Source organism: Rhinolophus ferrumequinum, chromosome 26 (assembly GCF_004115265.2).
Source record: "Rhinolophus ferrumequinum isolate MPI-CBG mRhiFer1 chromosome 26, mRhiFer1_v1.p, whole genome shotgun sequence".
In the NCBI taxonomy this organism is placed as follows: domain Eukaryota; kingdom Metazoa; phylum Chordata; class Mammalia; order Chiroptera; family Rhinolophidae; genus Rhinolophus; species Rhinolophus ferrumequinum.
The window spans coordinates 21,247,775-21,269,438 of NC_046309.1; the positions used below are offsets into that span (position 1 = coordinate 21,247,775).

Genomic DNA, 21,664 nt, shown 5'->3' on the forward strand with positions numbered 1-21,664 from the left:
CAATGGACATTTAAGTTGTGTCTATATGTTGACTATTGTGATTAATGCTGCATTGAAAATGTGCATGCAGATATCTCTTTGAGATCCTGATTTCAATTCCTTTGGATATATACTCAGAGGTGCTTTTTATACCGACATGTAATGTAGTCTAACTGAGCTTCTCATAGACAGTCCAAGAAATAATCTGTACGAATCTGGCCATTTTCCCATTGTTTCTTCCTCTGGAGGGATTTTTTTTTTTTTTTAATCTACGTCTGGAACAGTACGTCACAAAAAACTGTTCAAAGCTTTGAAGACCCTGGACTTCAGGACAAAAAAAGTTAGTTAGCAGGGAAAGTGGCCACTAAAATAAGCAGCTAAAAAAATAGACATTGGCAGTTACTATTGGAAACAAGTTGGAAATTATCTAATGGAGGATATAAGGACATAAGAGGTTAAGAAACTTGAAGAAAAAAATGTAATAGACTTGGTTTCAGTTCTGAGAATAGATCTAGTTTGGACTATGTCCATAACCAGTGTATGGACTTTCATGCCTTGTGTATAACTTCAGTTTAGTACATTTTGTGAAAATTGATGGATCTGACAACCAACTGTCTCATGAATTTGACAAAGGTCCTATTGAGTTGATGAATCAAGTGTTTACTGTGTGTGCTCGTGTTTAGAGATACTGGGCCAAAGAAAACATCTATGATACTGCTTCTGCCCTCATAATTTAGCTGGCTAGTAAGATCAAACCTGGGTGCAACAATTAACCATCTAGGTGTGCAATAAATGCATTAAAGTATATAACAAGTTGGTATATAATAAAGTGTTAAATTAGAGATGAGTGGTACATGACAAAATTCTAATGGTGCAAAAGGACTTGGAAAAGGAAGCGATCAGGGGAAGACATTATGGCAAACATATAGAATAAAAATAAAGCATTGAAAATTGAGCAAACCAGGCAAAAACAGAAGAAAAAGGGGGGGCATTCATGGAAAGAGGCGGAGATATAGGCAAAAAGCACAGATTTCTGTTATTAGCAGGGAGATTTTTATTTTATGAAACTGTCACACAAATATTTTCTACAAAGGGGGAATCCTTCACTTAACCATCTTAATTATTCTTTTCAGTTTTAAGATGTTTAAAAGTGGCAAGACTGAAACAGTCAAAGAAAAAGCCTGTGCTGAGGTGATTAAACAAGAGTACAAAAAACTTGGGCCAATTAGGTAAGATTCACACACACACACACACACACCCCTTATACTACAAGTATTTATTGAAAGGCAAATAAGCACATAATTGATAATTATCCGTAATGTATTTATAACACTCGATTTAAGGGCCCCTAATGTACTTACTTTTGTGAATGTGAGTATTAGCCTCAACATAACAAAATACATACCTTGTCTAAATAAAATTTACCAGGTTGAATGACACAACACTGAAAGACCCACAGAAGAATAAAATCCTTTTCTAACTACACTGATTCTCTTAAATTATTGACTCAGCCACTGTTTAGTGTTCAGGGTTCTGGTAAGCTTCCTCCTGACCATCGCTCAGGGAGTTTCTACAAATGTACTCACTGAGAAACTAAATGAAAGGATTGGAATTTTTCCACAGGTCTCAGGAGATTGTGACCTTGGTCCTCTTCATTGCCATGGCCCTGCTATGGTTTAGCCGAGATCCTGGATTTGTTTCTGGTTGGTCTGCGCTTTTCTCAGAGTAAGTGTTATGTGTTACGTTTGTCAACCTTTCCCGTTTCATACTCTGCTTTTCTCCTAAGTGGTTCCTATAACTATGAAAGACTGTGTAAGATTTTTTTTTCTTCCTTTCCATTTAAAAGATTTTTTAAAATTCTAATCTTTTCAGGAAAAAAAGAACGAAAGGAATGAAATCTAAGATAAGGCCTCAGACAAGATAACCAAACTACCATGTAACAAAAACGGCTCCTTCAGATGAGGCTCTTTCCATCCTTATAAAATTAGAAATATAATCTGCCAGAAAGCCGTTCTGTGGTGGGCAAAAGTTTACACTTGGGAGCCACACCACGTGGGTGCCATTCCTGGCTCTTCCACTTACTTTGGGCAGGTCCCTTATCTCTCAATTTCTTCATCTGTAAAATGGAACTAATGATAACTCTTAGAATAGAGCTGTTCTTCTCCCTACACGAAGTGTAACATAAATGTTTATTATGTCAAATAAATGCTACTCAATACTTCTTAATAACCTGATAAGAATTCAGAGTCTGTGATTTCTGCAAACTTAATTTTTTTTTGCTTCTATGGATTATTATTTGTTTGAATATCTTGTCTTTTTCTTGATTTATGTGCATTTAGCCCTAGTTCTCTATACATCCATATCTGTCCCTATTTTATAGATAAAGGATTCCTGAATAAGCAACAAGATTGATTTTCCAAACTAATGTTAGAAGCTGGGTCAGAGTTAATTTTACCTCTCAGAGTCTTATATCCCAGCAGTCACTGCTGAGTCATGTGAAATGAGGGGGAAGATTGTAGCATAATTTTCTAAATTAAGGACCATCCTACATGTCACTATAAATACTTTGGTTTCGAGATTCATTTTCCTAATCTCTCTGTCACTGAAGTATTTTGGTTCCTAAATTCAGCAGGTCTCTGATTTGGACTTCCTATCTCACATCTCCCAGCAAGAATCCATGTATTTTGGGGCAGAAACTGAAATTGAGTCAAATGTATTCTTCCCACATGGGATAAAGAGATCCCTGTTTCTTGAATCAGAGCCTTCTTGTTATACAGGCATTGACAACATTTTCTAAGCCTGCGTCCAAATTCCTCGTGAACACACAAGTACAGCATGTTTCAAAGAATCGGCTTCAGCTTTATAAACTTTTTGTTTTCTTTAAGACTAAAACTTTTCATTTTGAGAGGTCTAAATAAAAGACAGCCTCCAATTATTCAAAGCAAGCTACTCAAAGCGAACTATTAGTTAATGGTTTGATTGTAGTACGTAGTTATTGTAATAGAACCTAAACCAACCTAAAAAATAATTCTTCCTTCTTTTTAAAATCCCACTCTTACTATCCTAGGTAAAGAGAATCTCTCTAAACACTAATGTGTGAAAACTAAATGAAATCAAACAATAGCTAATAAAAACCAGGCAGAAATCCCAATAGGAAACTCAATATAATTAGTTCTTAATTTCTATTTCTTACAGGAAGAAAATATAACTCAAGAGATGTTTTGTGTGTAGCAGGAAAACAGTATATTTACGATGGGCAGATGCTCATGTTACCTAGAGTTCTGAGAGAATACAATAGGGAAAGGAACAAAGGTTTGAGAGAGGGAGGGATTTGAAGATATAAATCTAATTGACATAAATCTAATTGGCAATTAGATTTATAAATGGCCAAAGCAAATGAAATTTATATTAAGCTGATTAGTTTTTAATACTGAGACAGCCTAGCTTAGTTCATAATAAACTAAAACTAAAATGAAAATAAATATAACAACATAATAACAGTTTTAAAAATTGTTTGAAAATAAATTATTTCTGTATTGATGGCTTGCTTTTATTCAAAGTACATGTTCTGTAGAATATATTTATAAAGTAGAGTTTTTAGGCATTTAAAAGTTCCTAAGCTAGAATGGTATATCAAGATATACAGCTACCACCTAATGTTTTCATTCCATCTGTTTGAACCTGGACTGAATCCAATGGGTCTTTTCATAAAAAACACAATCAGATTACATGATGCCTGACCTAATTTGGCAAAAATCCAACCCCAAATTGTAACTGAAATAAAAGAAATAAGGTACAATAAATAATAAATATTGGTTAAGTTTATTAATTAAATTGCAGCGAGGTAGCTTTTTACTTAACAATGAAATTTTACAAATCTATATTTAGGGGAAACAAACTGCTTTATAAAATTATCAGATTGAATAAGATAATGCATTTCCTTGATTATTTTGATTGTTCAAGTAAATTACAGGAGTAGAGACCTGTAGTCTGTGCGCATTGCTGAGTTACAAGGTAGCAAAATAATCTTTAGTGTGTAAGGATTTCTTCTCAGACTACAATGATTCACTAGTGAAATATTGCTGACTTTTAAAACTGAATTCTCATTATTTATGCCTGTCTCATTCATATCTGGTCTCCAGGTGCTTCTTAACTGTTGAGGCTTCTGGGACCCTGTCTTATTTGCTGGAATGGCTGGGTGATTCTAAGACCCCATCTGTTCCTGAATCACTCTTAATTTGAACAGTGATCACTTATGAGCGTCTCATAAGCCATTCTAATAATTAATATTCTTGATTGAGTTTCATAGGGTACAAAGCATTAAATGGGTTGCTTTGATTTGTATGATATGGTTAGGGTTTATAATCACAAAAGCAGGTGTTAGAAAAACAGATGATTCCTTTTCACAATTTACAGGAGAGTTTTTAGAGGACTCTAGAAACATCCAGGCCTTGCCACAATTCAATACTACAATGTTATAAATCAATTATACGGGACTTTGTGTAGCCTAGCAATTGTTTCTACCTAGTTCTCTGCCAATATAGTTAAAAGAAATAATTCAAAGAAAAAGTTTTTTATCAGATCTGTAAGCTTTATCCAAAAGCGAACTTTGTCACGATGGCCTAGTATGTCAGCATGGGTATACATGGCTTTGAAAATAAAGAAAAGAACATGGAAACAATGGGAACATGGTCTGAGATATTCAGTTCCACTAAATTATTTGGTAGAAAATCCTTTAGTTGGAAATTCATAGACTTCAGGGCAGATTATCGAGAATAAATAATGTATACCACCGCTGCTACTTGTATGTTACCAGTAAAGTCAATTAGTGATGAGTTCCTACAGATTCTTGATACAATTTTTTAATGTACGCATTTGTCATTTTTCAGGTATCCTGGTTTTGCTACAGATTCTACTGTTGCCTTACTTATAGGACTCCTATTCTTTCTTATCCCAGCTAAGAAATTGACTAAAACTACACCTACAGGAGAAATTGGTTGAGTATTATTTATAATTCTGAATGAATTTGACAGAAAAGCAAAAGATACAAAATTCCATGGGTTTCAGGTAGCACTTAGAACAGAAGGAATGGACATGCTGGCACAACCCCTACCTTGCACATGCCCTGTTTGCGCACTGCATCCCCCATTCAGGTAGCACACATCCTCTCACTATAAGAAGGATCATCTTACTTTGTACAAGTGAGAAGTAGATTTCCTTCGGCACCATGGTTAGGATTCTGCTATGAGTGATACTATTTGGTTTGTGATAAGCCCGCTTCCCCTGCCATAATGAAAATTAGTCTTACTATTGGCAAACATAGGAACAAGACCTTGGAAGTCATTCCTTCATGATGAGCCCTTGGTACTGAGGATCTAAAAAGGTGAGGAGTTTCAAGGGAAAAAGCATTGACAGCCTCATCGTAGTCTTGGAGAAAATGCAAATCAGCCCCACACTGGCCATAACCTAGTGTCACAATGGAAAGGAAAGGTATTCAGTGGGAGCACTCACTGTGTTTATAACACATGGACAAACACAAATGCATGTTTATGTGTGGGTGCCTCTCCCTCCTACCCACCCCCCGACTCCCAGCACACACTTGCACATAGGATTCTTTCATTCATGTCTGTGCTTTGCATTAACACATCATGTTTTGGGTAGTCAGATTCCTACCCCTGGTGCCAATGTGGGACAAATGGTTTAAATTGTCTGGAAATAGTCTAGTGGAATGGAGTTGTAGTTTTTCTTTTCCTTTTTTTTTTTTTAACTGGGTTGGAACTGGGATGGAAGTGGCATTCATGCTCTCGGATTGGCCCACCTGGCTCTTTGAGTCAGAATCATCAATAAGTGACTAATGAGTCCGATTTCTAGGCCATGACATATGTAAACAGCACAGCATAGAACTAAATGCTTTTGTTCTTCATTGAGACTAAAACATCTCAAAGTGCGTCATAAGCAGATGTTGCAATACAGAGTAATGATTCCTGTGAAACCCAGAGGTCTCTGATCATTGCGATCAAAGCCCTATGGTCTGGCAGGGACAAGTGTTGAGGAACCAGAGCTGCGTGGTGTAACTTCCCTGGTTTCGTCATCTGAACCCTCCCTCCGAGAGGGCCTTGCCCCATCCACCATTTTCTCTCATTTCATTCTTTAATTCTTTTGCTCCTTGATAAACTCATTCACTCTAGGTTTAAGAATGACAGATAAGACATAAGATGTTAAATTTTACATGAAAGGTACATTTCAAAGATATTTGTTTTTTAACAGGATATATGGCCCTAATTCAAGTAAGAAATAGCAAAGTTTCAGTCAACAGTGAAGGGAAGGTTTGCCTTAGGTTTGGGGAAAGAGAAGAAAAGGGATAGAAACCTTAAAATCTCACCATGTAGAAGGCTGCCTATTACACATAAAAGTTAGGTGGGTATAATGTGTTCATGGATGACCCTATTTCTCAAAAAAAAAAAAAAATCTATGGAGCCATCAGGACCCAAATATCAAGATAAATATGATCATTGCTTTACGAGCATTTTAAGGATGTCATAAATGATACTTAAAATATTGAACCTGAACTTTGAATTCTTTTAAACTGAAATCCTGATGAATCTATCATGATCCTCCTCATAATTTGAAAAAAAATAATAAAATATTCAAATAAATATTAGTGAATAATAATTATAATGCTACATTGATGCTTTTAGAACCAATGGAATATTACAGACGTTTTGCAAAGCAAAGAACAGTATAGTCCAATACACTGTTACTCAGTGGAATGAAGGAAGGAATAATAGCCTCATAAATGATAATGTTATAGTTTATCTAAATTTATAATATGATCCAAAGGATTTTTCCAAGTTACGAATTTTTAAAAAATCGTATGTTGTTCTACTGCAACCAGGTAGAAACTGCTCAACTTCCAGATCAAATCTCCTATCTAAAAAAAACATAGGAATATTAAAAACTTCTTGTGAGATAGCTATTAAGATAACGAAAGAAATGTCATATTGTCACATTTTAAACAATGTATAACTATACGGGTTTTGTTTTGCAGTTGCTTTTGATTACTCTCCACTGATTACTTGGAAAGAATTCCAGTCAGTCATGCCCTGGGACATAGCCATTCTGGTTGGTGGAGGGTTTGCCTTGGCAGATGGCTGTGAGGTAATATTCTTGTCTTAAGATATTTAACAATTAACTAGGCTATTTCAAAGAAGAGCACAGAGGCATTCAATCTTTTGGTATATTCAACTTCATCCTATTATTTTAATGACACAGATTTCAATAGCCATGTAGTAACCATACTCCCAGATGGGGCCAGTTCAGAGTTCAAAAATTTTAACAGGTTGCAAGCAAAAATGTCATTTTTTAAAATGATATACCACCAGCATGTCAAAAGAAATATAACAAAGATTAGAATTTTTAATCCCTGAAGTAGTATGAGACTAGCGTAGTAAGAAAGAACTTACATAAAAAACATATGTACAGTGACTCCTAGTGAAATTTTTCTTCTTTCCTTTTTTTTTTTTTTTACATTTTTACCTATTTCATGATGAATTTGAGTAGCTCTAAGAGTTCTCTGAAATATATCATGGTTTCAATGTTGTTAACGAAGGAGACGAAGAAATATTTTTACCTTAATATATTATGTATTTACTACATTATTTTTTACATATTAAGCACATTAAAGGCACTAAATGCATGTTTACTGAATAAAGTCCAGAGAGAATTTCACATAACCATGGCTAACCTTGTATTATGTCCAATTTTAGGAAGAAGTAAAACCACCATGACAAATAGAGTTGGTATTTCTTTCTCCTATTTATCCAGTTGATACAAAGGAGAAATCTGGGGGTGGGTGAGTGGAGGGGTGTCTTTGTCCCTTGGTATTGCCTGGTACATTGTAGGGTTGCTGTAAGAAAAGTATCTTCTCCAATAATTCCATGAAAATCCTCGACTCTGACTAATCAAAAACCTCTTATTTCTCGATTTCTAGTCTTCTGTGAAACACTCAAAGCTTATGGCTTTTTGAATTTCTTATTCAGTCATAAAACTAAAAAGGATAGTGAGAGAGAGATTGTGTCCAGTCTTTTAGTTTCTGGGAAGTTAGACTTTTATACTTCTTAAGACAAAAAATTACCTGTTCTAGTCTCTTCTTCCCACCACCCCCCCCAAATTTATTTAAGATTTCGGCTTCAACTGTTCATTTAAATGGAAGTGTTGCTCCTTGAACAGTCTGTGTTGAAAGAAATCACATTTTCAGTCCTCTCTGAAGAGCCAAATGGTTATTGCATGATTAAGCTCATTTGGGAGATACTTCAGTAATGCATTTTTCCAAATAAAGTTAATTTAATGTTGCTTAATACTAAAAAGAGAACAAAAACATGTATTAAAACTAGGAACTCTATATTTTAAAAGGCATTCATACACATTATCTTAATGTAGTATAATCTTCTTCTCTACTTTTCAAAAACTATTTTTTAAATATAGCTAACCTATAATATTATATTAGTTTCAGGTGTACATAATAGTTATTCAACATTTACATACCTAAAGAAGTGATCACCATGATAAATCAGGCAACCATCTCACACTGTACCACGCTATCATAATATCATTAACTATATTTCCTATGCTGTATGTTACATCCCCCAAAATTATTTGTTTTATACATGGAAATTTGAACCTCTTATTCTCTTTCACCTTTCCCCCCTTAAAAAATTTTCAATTACAGTTGACATTCAACACTAATTTATATTAATTTCAGGTGTACAGAATAGTGGTTAGATATTTATATAATTCAAGAAGTGAGCCCATAACTAATCTAGTACCCACCTGGCACTATACATAGTTATTACCATATTATTGACTGTATTCCCTATGCTTTACTTTACATCCTCATGAGTAGTTTGTAACTACCAATTTGTACTTCTTAATCGCCTCTTCTTTTTCACCCTCCCTCCCAAATGTCCTCCCATCTATCACCCCAATAAGTTGAGTACCCAGCTGACACCATAAATAGTTATTACAATATAATGACTATATTCCTTATGCTATACCCTACATACCCATGACTACTGTATAACAACCAATTTGTACTTCTTAATCCCTTCCCTTTTTCATCCACCCCCAAACCCCCTCCATCTGGCAACCATCAAAATGTTCTCTGAATCTAGGAATTTGTTTCTGTTTTGTTTGTTTTGTTCTTTAGATTCCACATATAAGTAAGATCATATGGCATTTGTCTTTCTCTGTCTGACTTACTCCATTCAGTACAATACCCGCTAGGTCCATCCATTTGTTGCAAATGGCAAGATTTCATTCTTTTTTTTACGGCTGAGAAATAGTCCATAGAATATATGTACCACCTCCTCTTTATCCATTCATCTATTCAGGGAAACCCAGGCTGCCTTCATATCTTGGCTATTGTAAACAATGCTGCAAAGAATATATGGATGCACACATCCCCCTGAAGTAGCATTTTGGATTTCTTTGAATAAATAGTCAGAATTGAAGTTATTAGTTCCTTCCTTGTCTCGTGTTATAGCCTTTGTTTAAAAGTCTATGTTCTCTGGTATAAGTATTGCCACCCCAGATTTTTGTTTGTTCCCATTTTAATGAAGTGTCCTTTTCTATCTCTTTACTTTCAGGCTATGTGTGTCTTTCTATCTGAAGTGAGTCTCTTGTAGGCAGCCTAAGTAAGGGTCTTGTTTTCTTATCCATTCAGCTAGCCTATGTCTTTTGATTGGAGCATTTAAACCATTTACATTTAAAGTAATTGTTGATATGTAGTTATTGCCATTTTATTATTCATAATTTTTATCATTTATTTTATTTTATTTTTTTCTCTTAAAGAAGTCCATCTAAAATTCCTCGTAATACTGTTTGGAGGTGATGAACTTCTTGAGCTTTTTCTTGTCTGAGAAGCTCTTTATCTGTCCTTTAAATCTAAATGAGAGCTTTGCTGGGTAGAGTAATCTTGGTTGTAGATCCTTGCTTTTTCATCACTGAATATTTCATGTCACTCCTCTTTGGCCTGAAAAGTTTCTGTTGAGAAATCAGTCTTATGGGAGCTCCCTTGTAGGTAACTAACTGGTTTTTCTTTTGCTGCTTTTAAGATCCCTTCTTTGTCTTTACCTTTCGGCACTTATATTCTGATGTGTCTTGGTGTGGGCCTCTTTGGGTTCATCTTGTTTGGGACTTTCCGTGTTTCCTTGGCTTGGATATCTATTTCCTTTTCCAGGTTAGGGAACTTTTTTGTCATTATTTCTTCAAATAGGTTTTCAATTCCTTGCTCTGTCTCTTCTCCTTCTAGTACCTCTATGATGCGATGTTGGTATGCTTGATGTTGTCCCAGAGGCCCCTTAAACTGTCCCCATTTATTTAGATTATTTTTTTTCTTTTTCCTGTTCTATTTGGGTGTTTTCTGCTACCTTATCTTCTAAATTGCTGATTTGATCCTTTGCTGCCTCTAATCTACTGTTGATTCCCTCTAATGTATTCTTCATTTCAGTTATCATATTCTGTATTTCCGACTGCTTCTTTTTTCTGTTTTCTGTCTCCATTTTTATGTTTCCTAGCTGTCTGTTGAAGTTCTCCCTGAGATCACTGAGTATTCTTATAACCACTGTTTTGAACTCTGAATTGGGTAGATTGCTTTTCTCCATTTTGTTTAGTTCTTTTTCTGGTGCTTTGCTCTATTCTTCTATTTGGGACATGTTTCTTTGTCTCCCCATTTTGGCTGCCTCCCTGTGTTTGTTTTTATGTATTAGGTAGGGCTGCTATGCCTTCCAATCTTAGAAGAGTGGCCTTATGTAGTAGGTGTGCTGTGGGGCTCAGTGGCACAATCTTTCTGGTCACCTGAGCCAGGCACTCCAAATGTGTCTCTTTTGTTGGTTGTGTGTGCCCTCCTGTTTTACTTTAGCCTTGGTTGTTGTCTGCATGTCAATGAAAGGGATTGATCCTCAGGTTGATTGGTTGTGAGGACTGGCTGTGTGTACAGTGGAGGAGCTGTGGGGCAGGGACTGACCCTATGGAGCAGGATTTGCTTTAGCAGGGCTCTGGTGCCTGCCCAGTATTCCCTTTGGGTGTGTCATTTTTGGAGGTGGCCAAGTGATGCTCCATTTTGGTCTGAAGCTTGTCACTGGGCATGTCAGCCCTAGGGCCTTCTGAGTGGGTCCCACTGCAGGTCAAGTTTTGCCACACCCTGTGCCCTACCTGGGGCCACCTGACATAAGCCACCAAGCAATCCACAGATAGCCACTTCCCACACTGTGGTTAGAGGTGCCTGGAGAGGCCAAGCCATGAACCAACGCCAGCTATCATTAGTGCCAGGCTTGGGGCTGCTCAATCAGAAGTACAGGACCTGCTGAAGCCAGATGTTGCTTGTTTGGATTTTATGAACCTTTGAGAGAGTTTAGGAAAGTGCCAAGACAGGCCATTTGTATGGAAAAGCCACTGTAAGCAGCTTGAGTGGGCCCACAAGTTGGGTGGGGTGGGGCCTCCGAATATCCAGGGTGGAGATGTTGATGGAGACTTAGATATGGCAGCATCTCCATGCAAGAGAAAGCTGCCCCTCTAGCCTTTGCACTAAAGCCAGACAACTCAGTTCCTCCCCATATGTGCCTTTCAAGCTTCTGCCCCAGCACGGAGCTCAAAGCAAGTGAGTCTGTCAGTGAGTTAGTCAATGTGCAGGCCACTTAAGAGGAGCACCTAGGACTCCAGCCACCCTCCATCTCACTGAGCCACTATATCCACTGGTTTTCACAACCAGAAGTTATGGGGACTTCCCTCTCCATCACTGAAACCCTAGCCTGTGAAGCCTGATGTGGGGCTGGGACCCCTCACTCCTCCAGAAGAGGAGCTCCACAACTGAGATATCCCTCCCAGGTTTTTGTGTGGTCACACATGGATGTGGGACCAGCCATTTCTGCATCTTCACCCCTCTTGCCAGTCTCGCAGTGTGGGACCAGCCTTTTCTGCATCTTCACCCCTCTTGCCAGTCTCGCAGTGGCTTCTTAGCATCTTTAGTTGTAGGGCTTTGGTTCAGCTAGACTTCAGGCAATTCTTGAGGATTATTGTTCTGTAGTTTAGTTGTAATTTTAATGTGATTGTGAGAGGAGGTAAGCACAGAATTTTCCTACTCTGCCATCTTGACCGGAAATGTATTATATTTTCTTCTTAATAACCTATAGGGAGAATGGCTTTTGCTTCAGACTTTATTGTGAATTTTTTCCATGGTATCCAAATATACTTAACTTTCAGCAATGAGATTTAGTAATAGGTGCAATTCTGAGTGCCACTTACAAAGTCATTTTCAGTCTAGATTTGGCTTGCCTTATAGACTGCTCAAATGTAAATGATAGAAATATAAGACAAATACACTTTTCTTCTAGTTCAGCAATAATAATATCTGGTTTCTTAGAATAAATAACTTCCATTCCTTTATCTGCTCATTTGAATTGTGAGGAAATCAGAATCAGCAGTTCTGGCATTGATGTGAATTTTGTTTATCACTCCTTCTGAGAATATCTGCCTGGATTGGACCCAGACACTCAAAGTGGTTTTAAAAGCATTGGCCAGATCCTAGAATAGTAAAGTTTGAGGAAATGAAAAAGTGGGAACTTAGAGTAATGCAGTAGTCTCTCACTCACTGGAAGAATTAGGGAAACCATGAAAGTAGGTCTAATTTGTTATGAAAATCCTAGTACTACATAGAGTCAGATTTCTATGGGATACCCAGAATACTTCTACCCCTAGTGGTTAGACTGAAGACATGAGCTTCAAAAATATGGCTAAGGACAAATATGCCTCTAGAAACTGGTTTTACAAAGATTTGGAGACAGTTAATTTTTTAAAAATTTGTTCCAAATTGTAATTAGTTTAGCAAATGCCCAGAAATAAAATAACCCTTCTAATTGGGAACCATGAGATAGCAGCTACGAAAGCATTCACCTCATTGAAATTCCTTCTCTCTTAAATGCCCCTTTATATGTTTTAACATGGTTAAACTCTCATGACCTGGTAGTCATGTCAAATTCTTCAGTGAATAACTCATCCTCTCCCTTTTTCACACATTCTACAAAGTTTTTCTCCTAGATTAAACATGGAAAATTTAACACCATTTTCCTTAGTTCTCCACTAAAATGGCAATAATGGAACAAAAAAAAGTGTCAATCCATAAAGATAAAGAATTTACGTCATGAACAATACATATTAGAGCTCTTAATGAAATTTAAAAGATAGAAAAAGAATATAACTGACTTTGTACAGTAGAAAAAGTAGAGGAAGATGAGTCTGCAAAAGGATGAGCCAATAAGAAACAAACCGAAATTTCAACAGACTAACGGAAAGCTAGGGTAAAACTCAGTACTAAGTGTGGAGGATGGTTTAAAAAGTGTATAAGGAGCTGTGAGCCTCCCAGAAACTCTCCAGTTCTAAGTAGACAGGCAGCTCTTCTCTCTCCTCCCTGGTAGAAAATTTGGATTTACTCTGTAACAAAACTGAATCAATTGAAATACTGACTCACAGTTCAGTCACCTCCAGTAATGTCTTCCTCTCAACAGTCTTTACCAAAGCACAAAGAATCTCCAATCATCATTTTATTGTCTCCATTTTAAACATGAATAGACAGCCAGGGGCATCAGTTGGTTGGGAAAGCCTCTGATACAATAACCAGTAACAAAGAATAAAAAGAAAGGAATGCACAAAAAAACAAGAAAAATACATTAAGCAAAAGAAAACTTCAAAAATTTGTCTCAAATTGATGTCTCAAAGAGATTTTAGAAACATGAAATCCATGTTTAGAAACCAAAAGAGAATGTTACTTTAAAAGAAAAGGAATAAACAGAAAACAACAGCTGCTAAAGATAAGAAATATTGTAACAAAATTTTTTTAATTCAGTAGCAAAGTTAAAAGATAAAGTTTGAACTTATCCCAGAAAATATAACAAAAAGATAAAGAGAAGGTAATGTAAAAAAAAGAGATAAGAAAACTAGATATCAATCCAAAATATCCAACTGCCAACTAATAGTTTTAGAAAGAGAAGGGGGGAAAAGGGAAAGGGAAAAAAAAATTAGAAGGACATTTTCACAAAGTAATACAAGAAATTTCCCAGAACTTTGAGATTCTGGACTGAGAGAGCCACTGAGAGTACTCTGCCCAGTGCCAAAGCATTTCATGTAGAATTTTGTAACCCAGGGTGTAATAATATTATTCCAATGGCTTCCAGAGACGGGGGCAGTATGTGGTATAAACTTTTCCAGCTGCATCTAGTCAGACATAGATAAAATCCATTCTTAAAGTATAGTAGTTCTGTTCTAGAATGAATTTGTGCCAATATGACTTAGATGGTAGGCAGTTTATTTTCATCTAAAAGTCAAAATTAAAAAAAAAAAGTCAAAACTAGAAATAACATGCATGATATCTGTTATCCATAGCTAGGGATGTTTTATCAACTTTTGATCTAAGAATATACTGCTTTTGATTAGTGCTTTTCTAAAACATGTCCATCCTGGTTTGTCATGGGCATGAAGATTCATACATGCAGTAGCTCCCTGAAATCACATAAATGGAGGATTTTCCCTTTCATTTGGAGCGGGGAAATGGGATAACATACCTGTTAATTTGAGTACAGCTGATTTCTGTGTTTTACTATGTACAGTGAATCAAAGATCAGAATGTCATCAGTCTTCTAAAGAACCCAACTGGAAGCCATAGGAAATGGAGCAATGGCTGAGTGATAATTATTCCAAGTTTAGAATTTTACAAACGATAAACTATCAAAACAGGGTGAAAAGAAAATACGGAGGTTTTCAGACATGCAGAAACTAAAAAACAACACAAAAAACAAAAAACAAAAATGTACTTCCCATGTACCAATTTTCAGAAAGCTATAGAAGAATGTGCTCTACCAGCACGAAGGAGTTAACAAGAAAGCATTCGCTCACAAAAAGGAGCTGGAGGGAATTTATAGTACTCTAGTGAAAGGAGGTCTCAGAACAGCAATAGAGTAGATATAAAGGGCGACTAGTCCAGATGGAGCAGAAGGAGAGAATACTCCTGAACGGATATCTCTGTGAGGGAAACTGAAAATGAACAATGACCTGATGTGTTTGTCTACTTATGGGGAGTTTTCCAATTTCGCTGGAGGATATGCCGAAGAATTAGTGATAGGTACTTACAAAAAAAGCAAATATTATCAGTACGTTAAGTGAGTTGGGTATGAGCAATATTGATATAATCATAATGGTAAACTTTAAATACTGATTTAATCAAAAGTATTGATATATGAGTATAGGAGAATGGAGGACAGGAAATCTATGTATGGTGGATGGTGTAAGAAAGCCGAATCCTCATATAACATATTAGGAAGTCAATAAACGATGTCTTAATTTGAAAATTAGGAAAAAATGTGATTTTGAAAAATAGCTGTAAATATCTAAACATAGCTCTACATAACTAGTGTGGATTGAAAGTTGTTGCCTCTGGGGAACACAATTTAGGAGTACAGAGAGGTAGAGCAGAGGGCTGCTCTTTTCTTAAAGCCCTACAGTACGACTCCACTCGTTAAAATATCCACATAGACGGTATTTAGATAAAATTAAAATTTAATTGAAAAAAATGTGGGAGAAAATTCAAACTTCCTAAAGCATGTTGGTAGTGTTAAAATAAGAATAATTGAGAGCTCGGGGTCAAAGCCACCTAGATCTACCAAACCACAGAAAAACATAAGGGATCACAATTATATCTCAGAAACTGAGTTCTTAGGGCACGTAATGTGTTTTTAAATTTTAAATTGTGTCTGTTAAAATGAATTACTAATGAATAACAAATATTGCAAATTTGTTTTTTTTTTTAGGAGTCAGGACTATCTAAGTGGATAGGAAATAAGTTATCTCCTCTAGGTTCCTTACCAATATGGCTAATAATTTTGATATCTTCTTTGCTCGTCACATCTTTAACAGAGGTAGCCAGCAATCCAGCTACCATTACTCTCCTTCTCCCAATATTATCTCCATTGGTGAGTATCTCATTTATGCCATTTATACTCTTCATCAAAAGAGCAGTATTCTACTTTGCTTGTTCTCATATTGGTGTGGAATATTTTTTGGGCCTAAATGGTCCTCCCATAAGTAACTTGCAAGAGTGGTCTTTATTTGCATTAGAATTTTTTAGGAGACCTCAACTCAGGAGAAATCTCTTCTTTCATGTTCAAGCAGCACAATCTTAACCACTTACCTTCTCTTAGCCCAGATTTTTCATTTGCAGATAAATGGGAGGGTCTGCTTAAATCCTTTCCAGCGGTAAGACTTTGGGTTTCAGTGTTTCCTGACAACTTTAGTATTTAAATTGTCAGTATTTAGATACTAGTATTTAGTATGTAACTCTGACACTTCTTCCTGGAAGATTATTTCTGAATTTTGGAGAAGTGCTTCATATAAGTGATCTGCAAGTGAATGAAAAGTGAGGGGCTTACCTTCAGCCTTCAAGCTTAAATGTCTTAGACACAGTTCTCTACTGCCCAGGGAAAAAATTTGAAAAATAAGTAAAAAGCAGAATTGCAAGGAGAGAGAGGGGGAAAGACTGTCTTCTTTTCTTCTCCCCACCTAGCTAGCAATTACAAGAAATAGCTTTAAGTAAATGTTTTTTCTTATTGAGGCAGATGGGCTTGGTGAAAGGAAAGCACTTTAAATTAAGAAGGATTGCCCTTCGGGAATTGTTCTGCTACCAACTCAAGGGGCACATGTTGGCATTCTTGAGCTATGGCTTCAAATTAGAAAAGAAATGTAGGGAGTTTAAATTGGCAAAATAGTATTTTGTATTTTTCTGTTGTTTTATTTTTTAACATGGAGCAGTTAGAAAATTATGTTGTAAATTAAGAATTGTAAGTAACTCTTCTTCTGTGATGATCCCTAAGCAAATGTTAAATTATGTACGTAACTGAGGCAGTAAAGTTAATTAGAAGCTTTGGAGCCAGAGGGACCTGAAACCCTACCTAAGCTCTACTGCTTGCCAGCTGTGTATTTGAACAAGTTACTTTCATCTTACTGGGCCTCAGTTTCTTCATCTGTTATTTGGGGCTATAGCCATCTCATAAGGTCATTGTGAAAATTGAGTTTTATGTATTTTATTATTTTATACATTATATAATATATGTAAACTTTATATGTGTTATACATAAATACTTAGCATGGCGCACTAGATAAATAATAAATGGTTGCTGTTTTTATTTAGTTTCTGGGATAAATGATACTTTATTTTCTAAATAAACTGAGCTATAATGCTTACATGGGCATCAATAAACACATAAACAAATGGAAGAGACATTTTCTGAAAAATATTCTTCAGGTTATAACTGCATTGTGTTTGTGCAATTCTATGTCTTGCTTCTGGGAAAGTTTATTATAATAATTTTTCTCATGTTGATGCTTGGTACCTACCTCAAATATTTGCTGAGACTCCATTTTATCTTTTCCAACAGGCTGAAGCCATTCATGTGAACCCTCTTTATATTTTGATACCGTCTACTCTATGTACCTCGTTTGCATTCCTCCTACCAGTAGCAAATCCATCCAATGCTGTTGTTTTTTCATATGGCCATCTAAGCGTTATGGACATGGTGAGTAAGCTGAAAGAATACCATCAGGTCCAATAGCAGTTTTGGGGTGATATCTTAGATCATCTCTCCTTTTACACGCTACCAGGAAAATGTGGCTTGAGTTCTGCTTCCAAATGTGAGTGCATGACTGGTCCTAGAATTGTTTTTAAGAATGATAACCAGAAGGGAGCATTTCATTAGAGTGTACAGTCATGACTACAGAGGTATTGAATGTATCAGCAATGCCCTGGAAGAAGGAGAAGAACATCGAATATGCTCAGCACAGTGGCTTAAACTTACATGTCAAGATCAGGATCTAACTGGAACTGGGCGAAAAGAAGAACTAGGGTTAATGAAACTTAGCCGTCCATCACTGCGGTTGACTATCACCAGTATTTATGCAGCTGACATTCGCTCTGAGTAAGGCATGGGGCTCACTGTCTGACCGACGAAACGCCATCTTTCTTGTTCTGATTCTAATACTGTATTTTCCCCAAAATAAGACCTAGCCGGGCCATCAGCTCTAATGCGTCTTTTGGAGTAAAAATTAATATAAGACCCAGTCTTATTTTACTATAATATAATACAATATATAATATATTATATTATATTACATATACAATACAATAATATAATATAATATAATATAATATAATATAATATAATATAATATAATATAATATAATATAATAAATATAATATACCAGGTCTTATATTAATTTTTGCTCTAAAAGACACGTTAGAGCTGACTGTCCGGCTAGGTCTTATTTTTGGGGAAACACAGTAGTGGCACCTGAAATGAAAGCACAAGCAAGTAATAATAGAAAATTAAAGTGACAAAAAGTGCTTATTTTTGCCAAATATGAAAGTAGCAATAATCAAGAACTAGCTTGAGAATATTCTGGTCCCCACCCACCCCCCAATTTTGATCGCCAACTTCCAAACCAAACCAAACAAGAATATCACCAAAGTAAATTCCATGAGCTTGCTATGCAAATGCAGTTCCAAGGTCAGTCCCAGCCCCCTTTCCACACAGATTGCTATCCCTAAATCCCCATAACTTAAAACTTCTAGAAATGTCTTTATGCAGAAGTTGTGTGATATCATTTGGGTAAAGAAAATGTGCATAATATAATATAAGCAATGTCCTATGTATGCGAATTAGAAAAATAAAAATAAGTTTCTGGAAAAAATGAGAGGCTTGCAGGGACAGAAAGGGGATCTCTACAATAATCACTGCTAGGTATCCTCTTTTTGCTTTGGGGCTCCATGTTTTATTACAGAGAATGCAAAGATAAGCAGCTTCCTCTGTAAAGAGCCAGATAGTAAATATTTGAGGCTCTCTGGGCCATGTGGTCTGTCACAACTCCTTGGTTCTGCCATTGCATCATGAAAGCAGCCAACAACAATATGTCAACAAATGAGCATGGCTGTGGGTCCATAAAACTTGATTTACAAAAACAGTTCATGGGCAGTCATTTGCCAACCTCTGGTTTAATGATTAGAAAACAACGTTGAGATTGTTTTAGTGGATGCCGGAATGATGATAATCAGAGCTGGAAAAATGGGAACTCTAAGAAAGATGAATAGAAGTCACATTATTAAATCTCAATAAGAGAATACTGAAGTGTAAACTATTAATAATATTGACTACGAAGGATCCAGTGACCCGAACCTTATGCACTGAAGTACAAAACCACAAAACTCAAATTTTGATTTAACATGAAATGATGGATTTTTAAAGGGATTTTTTCCCTAATCAGAATGACTCCAGTATATTCCAAAGAGGAACCTGAGGCTCTCCAACTAAATGGCCTTTAGTTGGGGACAGATTCTCTTTTGACATGAATGGATGAACTCCTTGTTTTATGAAGTCAACAATTGATACTAATCATTTAGGACGCATGTACATCTGACATATGCCTTCTGCAAGTGTTCTAATTCTCCCATAGGTTTGCTTTTCGGGAGACTGACTTGCTCTTTCCTGTTCAAGGTTAAAGCTGGACTTGGCATTAATATCATGGGTGTCGCTGTGGTGATGCTTGGTGTGTTCACCTGGATGGTGCCCATGTTTGACCTCAATACTTACCCTTCTTGGGCTCCTGCAATTAGCAATGGGACCATGCCATGACAAGCCTGAATGTTATGACCATCCTGTGGTGAGTTTTAGGGTCCATTAAGAATTCACTGCAAAATTGAGCTCTGAAAAACTGATGACACATTGGTGTAGCTGCTACAGTTCCAGTGAACACCGAAAACCTGCTGTCATAACTCAGAGTCCACATTTCCTTTGAGATACAACCAAAGAGCAACTAAGTGCCTTCATCGAGAAGCCCATGGTTGTGATTTTGCTCATGGACCATATGCATCCTGCTTCATCATAAGAATAATTTATAACTTGACCTTCAAAGAGATTAGGTCATTTGCTTCATCTTAGAGTCTGGATTCAGTGTAACATTTCCAATGTCAATTTATTATCTGAGAACTTCCCATGAAGCTATAAATAAAAAATAAAATATACAAGTTAATTAGGTACTTGGATAAATCATTTCTGTAGTGTTGTTCAGGGGAGTTTTCTGAAAAACCAAAGCTGTGGTCGTCGGGTGGTGCAAAACCAAAGTTTAAATGAATGTGAATCCAGTAAACAACAGACACCTCATGGATAAGGACTAATTTCTACTTGACCCTCTGGTTAGAGGAATATAATTCATACTTTTATGCTTTCAGTGCACTGAGAAATATATTTTATAGAGCTATGGCTAAGGCTTGCTATGATTTGTACCATTACCACACCATACTTAGAAAAGAAAGCTAAACTGTAAAACTATTAACATTTATGTAGATGTATAACAGTTTTGCTTGTGTTTATCTTATTTTAGAAATATGCAATGTCATATGTAAAAAGAGGAGATTCAGAAATTTAAATGAGTTATCACTGTGTATACAGACATAGAAAAAAGTCACATAACTCCATTATATCAGCACTGAAATGTAATACGAGAGGGAAAATAAAGAATGAAAAATTGAAACTATTTACAAAGAGAGCAATAAATTATTTATGGGCAAACCGAAAAGAAAAAAAGAACTGAACATTCAAACAAAAGCAGTAAAAGAATAGTTTCCTCGCACTCAGGATGTGAGAGAATAGATTCTATTAGCATTCCAAAATTAGACTAAAGGGGAAAAAAGGCCAATCAAAAACAAACAAAAAATGTGTACAGTTAGGAAAAGATAGAAAAGTTAAAACACAGCAATTCTCATGTTAAAAATAAAATGAAAGACAAGAGTAAAAATTAAGAGAAAATTAATTTTTAATTTTCATAAAAGTCATCAGATCTGATATGGTATTTTTGTAAATGACATTATAAAGTTTTCTTGAAAATTAAGTATAGTAAAGATGATTTTTTTTCAAAGGAATACATTTCTTTAAGAAATTATAATATATGATAGATTGCCCATGTTCATTATTTGTCTATTTATTAATTCATCAATGCAAAATTAATCATTGCTTTCAAGGAGAAATTTGTCCATTTAAACCCTAAGATATAATATTGCTTCTTTGTGTATATCTTCTATGTTCACTGTTTACCTGTTCCCTTCCCTGTTGTATGTTGCACATTTATTTATTACATTTCTATTTTTTTCTAGTCATTCAATTTACCACTGCTGAATTATATTACATGATGAATACATTTTCATTATGAAAAAATAAATGACTTTTCAAATCGTAATGAGTAACTTTTGTTCTCAAGAAAATGATATAAACATTTCAGCTTGGATCATTTTAATAAATTACTTCCCACAGCTGCCAGCTGAGTACAGGAAATATAATACTTAGCCAAAATTTGTTTAAGTGAGACATACAGTTCTCTGGCTACATATTTATGTTTGGATGATATATCAAAAATGACTTAACTCACCCATTTCACGTTTGCCCCATTTTCATCAAGTTCTGAAGTTCTGTTCCTTTGAGGGTTGCAAATTGTCTTTGAAAGTTTCAAAAGGCAGGCTTCACGGATGATCAAACAAATCTTTGTCCTCCCACTCTCTGGTAGATAATGTTTTTGTTATTATCTTGATCCTTACTTAAG

At 35.8% G+C, this 21,664-nt stretch overlaps 1 protein-coding gene across 3 annotated transcripts in view; it reads left to right on the plus strand.

The window, feature by feature from the left end:
- SLC13A1 (solute carrier family 13 member 1) overlaps positions 1-20,844 on the plus strand; it is an 84,263-nt gene extending 63,419 nt beyond the window's left edge. Inside the window, exons 9-15 of one of the 3 annotated variants that reach the window (XM_033098613.1) lie at positions 1,113-1,208; positions 1,603-1,704; positions 4,869-4,975; positions 7,028-7,137; positions 15,834-15,995; positions 17,457-17,594; positions 19,567-20,843. In XM_033098613.1, the coding sequence (XP_032954504.1) occupies positions 1,113-1,208; positions 1,603-1,704; positions 4,869-4,975; positions 7,028-7,137; positions 15,834-15,995; positions 17,457-17,594; positions 19,567-19,704 (853 nt within the window). In that variant the 3' untranslated portion in view covers positions 19,705-20,843. Of the gene's footprint in view, positions 1-1,112; positions 1,209-1,602; positions 1,705-4,868; positions 4,976-7,027; positions 7,138-15,833; positions 15,996-17,456; positions 17,595-19,566 lie in introns of all 3 variants that reach the window. The other 2 variants (XM_033098615.1, XM_033098614.1) reach the window with 2 other exon arrangements.
- Positions 20,845-21,664: the final 820 nt, after the last annotated feature.